This window comes from Ceratosolen solmsi, unplaced genomic scaffold (genome assembly GCF_000503995.2).
Source record: "Ceratosolen solmsi marchali unplaced genomic scaffold, CerSol_1.0 scaffold57, whole genome shotgun sequence".
Taxonomy (NCBI): Eukaryota; Metazoa; Arthropoda; class Insecta; order Hymenoptera; family Agaonidae; genus Ceratosolen; species Ceratosolen solmsi.
The window spans coordinates 2,549,623-2,553,535 of NW_011948427.1; the positions used below are offsets into that span (position 1 = coordinate 2,549,623).

Genomic DNA, 3,913 nt, shown 5'->3' on the forward strand with positions numbered 1-3,913 from the left:
TTTATTGTAATAAAATATTTAAAAATTTGTGAACAATGTTATTCTAAATATTATAAAAAGATAATACGTTTTAAATATAAATGAAATTAATATTTATTATTTAATGGCATGTCAATTCTTTGAAAAAAATAGGATATTGATCGATATACAATCGATATATATATTTTTCGATTTATATCGATTTACAATCGATATATATATATACTTTTTCCTTTTTTTTCTTCAAATTTAAGTTAATTCAGAAACATTAAAAAGCAGATAAATAGACACATATCATAAATAACATAATACTTTCAAAAATAATTTCTGTTTTGAATATTATATTGTATCAATTTTAATTATTAGATCTTAGAAACTGTAGCAGAAATTTTTCGTAACTGCCATAAGTACAATGGAAAAACAAGATTAAATTTAAGGAATAAAATTCTTTCTAGTCACAAGGCATTCTTTAATTTTCGATTGAAATGACAATAATGGAATATATTTCAAATTTTATGCTCACGGTCGATAAACGCTAATACAGCTTTACCATATAATCCTTTATTCATCCCCAACAGACCGAAATCGCACGAGGGAGCGTTTCATGACCCGCCTACGACTCTCATATAAAGCTGTCGATCTCTCCGCGCAGCTTATATTTTGACACAAGACTCTCGACGCAAAAGTGTCGAGAAGCATTTAAAAATATATTTAAAAGCGAGCGTGTGTACAGCTCAACACCACGTCTAGACAACCCCTTTTCTCCCTCAATCCGATGCTCACGCATTCCCACGAGTTAATATGAATTCCCCTCCCGAAACTTTAATACAGGCGTTAGTAGCTATAGGTATAATATTTAATTATTTTCACGTATGCTTCCATTTATAAAGTATCTTCTCACCTACATGACTTACGTACGTATTAATCGGCACCTATCGCCTGCCTTTTTGTCTGTCTAGGCCTTGCGTGCATTACTCGTGTATCGAGTGAATCAAACGAAATATGCCTCATTCTTGATTCAACCATGATCTTTCATTGTTTTCACTCAAATTTCTGTTTAAGTAAAGAGACGGCGAAATCTCTGCTGAGAACTTACTGCTACGGCTGTCATTTTCTATCGCATTGCTTCATGCATTTACATTTCTACATTCCCTTTCTTTAATATCACGGCATCTTTAAAGCCTAATTATATTTCTCCTCTTGTCGCACGCATGAAACAATTACATTTGTATATTTCCAAAGTTTTTGTTCAAATACCTCAAGCGTACATTTGTAAGTAGCTATTCAGAGTTTGCCGTACTGCGATAGAAACGAAGATAGAGCGTAAAAATGGCTTGGCAATAAGGATTCAAATAATAAAATTGATATCAGTTAAATTGATATCTTTCAGCAGTACTTTCCCATATTATTATATATTAGTACATTATCCTTGTAAATACATGGGTATGAATATTTTTGATAAGCAATGGTATTCTTAGAGCCATTTTTCGAGACACGTATACCTGTGGATTGCATGCCGCAAGATATCGAATATTGCAATTTTTGCATACACTCAGGTTAATGCAGAACGCGATATTGAACGAGATATTTTTTATGTTATTGATAGATTGGAATGCTCTTTGCATTTTCAAACTATATTTGAATGCAAACTTTTACGATTTTGATACAAATTTGATTAACAAAAAATTGCTAGCTATATTCGCTGAATATTCTCATATAAAATATTTGTTTGAAATTATTCATTTGAAAATAATAAGAATTTATCTTATATATTTAGGAATTTATACAATACTGTATTCTATTATATTTTTTAGTTATAAATATAAAGTATATATATACTTTTAAATATAAATCTTACTTACAATTATTGATTATAGAATTCATTATATTTTTATATTTATGTACAGACGTTTTTATTCTAAATATAGATTGTAGTAATAAATCTTTAGTTAAAAAATATTTTTAAAAATTATTAAATTTCTTTATTATTTAATATTTTATTTGAAGTATAAATTAATATTAAATTAAATTGGTTATGTTTTCTATTTATAATCATCTGAAGATTTGAATAATTATTTTAATTTCTTTTACTTTTACTTATATTATTAAATTAAAAAATTATCTTATTCATAAGAAATCATGTAAAATGAATGCTAAAATATGTTCTCCTTATTGATGTGTTAAAATTTATTTAAATTAATCCCAAATAAAATTTAGTGGCACTAATGAAAATGTGTTTGATTAAAAATCAGGAGATTGCAAAATTTAGATTAACGTAAGAACTAAATTTTGAGATTGTTGAAATATTGAGATTTGAAAATTTACAAAACTAATAAGGACTCAAAAATTGTTCTACATTATGTATATAATTATGTGTGTTTTATAGATATAATTAAATCTGTATATATATATATATAATATAATATAACATGTGCTTTACAACTTAACTATTGATACATAATATAACCTACTTAATACTAATTAAGTTAGTAATTGTATGTTATTTTTAAATGTATTTTGAATTGCGTCATATGTATTTTTTAATAGAAAATAAAAAATTTATATATTTTTTTAATGAACTTTAATGCGTTCTAAAAAAAATTATGTCTCTATTTGCTTAAATTTTGTTGTTGTATTTATATAATATTTATAATTTTTTTTATATAAAATAACATAGGAAGTCACAAGTCCATTAATCTTTTAATCTTTTATTAAAAAAATCTAAACATGAATATTGTAAAAATCCATAAACATCATTAAAATAAGGTACTACATACAGCAAAGTATAAAAATAAATTTTAATAAAGATATTTAATCACATTTCATAAATATACTTTAATAAAGTAATTAATTATCAATTTTTTATTATTATTTTTCTTAAATACTAGTAGAGACGATATTAAGCAAAAAGCATTGAATTAATTGAAAAATAATTGAATTAATAAAGCGTATTATTACAAAAGATGTAGTTATTATCGTATGATTGTATTATGATTTGGTTAAGTTAAATATACTTACAAAATCACAATAAAAATATATTAAATCATCTTTTTCATAAACCACAAGAGTGCATTATTCCATACTCGTAACCAGAAAAAAGGGGCAGTACTTAATGTGCATACGCGCGCGCGCGCACGTATGCACATGACAAATCATTCAAGTGCATATATATATGTATATAAGGATGCTATGGAGGTATTATCATGTTATAATTTTTTTCTTTTTTTTGTTTTAGATCCAAATTTCAAGGAGCCAATTATGAATGTAACTGCTCCTGTTGGCAGAGAAGCTATGCTCACATGTGTTGTACAAGATCTAGCTGGTTACAAGGTGACTATAAAATTAAGATAACAAGCGAAAATTACATTGCTATAATACTCCATTCGCTAATAACTTATAAACAATATAAGTTTTTATAATATTTGTACATTTAACCTTTTCAAAATGAAAAATACATATACTTTGTTATTTACGCAGGCTGAAAAAAAAATTAATTTTCGGAGAATTAATAAATTAAATTATAAATTATAAATTATAAATTATAAATTATAAATTACCAATTTTAATTATTGAAGGTTGAGATTGTCAAAATAATAGTATTTTATAGCATTAGTAATCGTTAGAATAAGAATGTATATTGTAAAATTTTCTTCTTTTATTTCATTTGAAATCAATATTATATCTGAAGTTAAAGAATAAATTTAATTTTAGTTCTTTATTGTTGGCAAATTATTTTGTAAACTTTTCATAGACTAATTTTACGCTAAAAGCAGTCAATAACAACAATATTCGTTATCTTTCATTTGCTTTAATTAGCTATGTACAATTCATCTTGTTAGTCGTATATAACATTCCAACTATCGTACAAAGATGAACCGATAGCAATGTTTAAATTATTTCGTTTCTCTATATCATATTCTGTTTCTCCTTTTAT

The 3,913-nt window shown here is 25.1% G+C and overlaps 1 protein-coding gene across 1 annotated transcript in view; it reads left to right on the top strand.

The window, feature by feature from the left end:
* The first annotated feature begins 3,213 nt into the window (after positions 1-3,213).
* Positions 3,214-3,913, top strand: part of LOC105363423 (limbic system-associated membrane protein-like) — a 68,238-nt gene continuing 67,538 nt past the window's right edge. Inside the window, exon 1 of the mRNA XM_011501104.1 lies at positions 3,214-3,309. Coding sequence (XP_011499406.1) covers positions 3,238-3,309 — 72 coding nt within the window. The 5' untranslated portion in view covers positions 3,214-3,237. The remainder of the gene's footprint in view (positions 3,310-3,913) is intronic.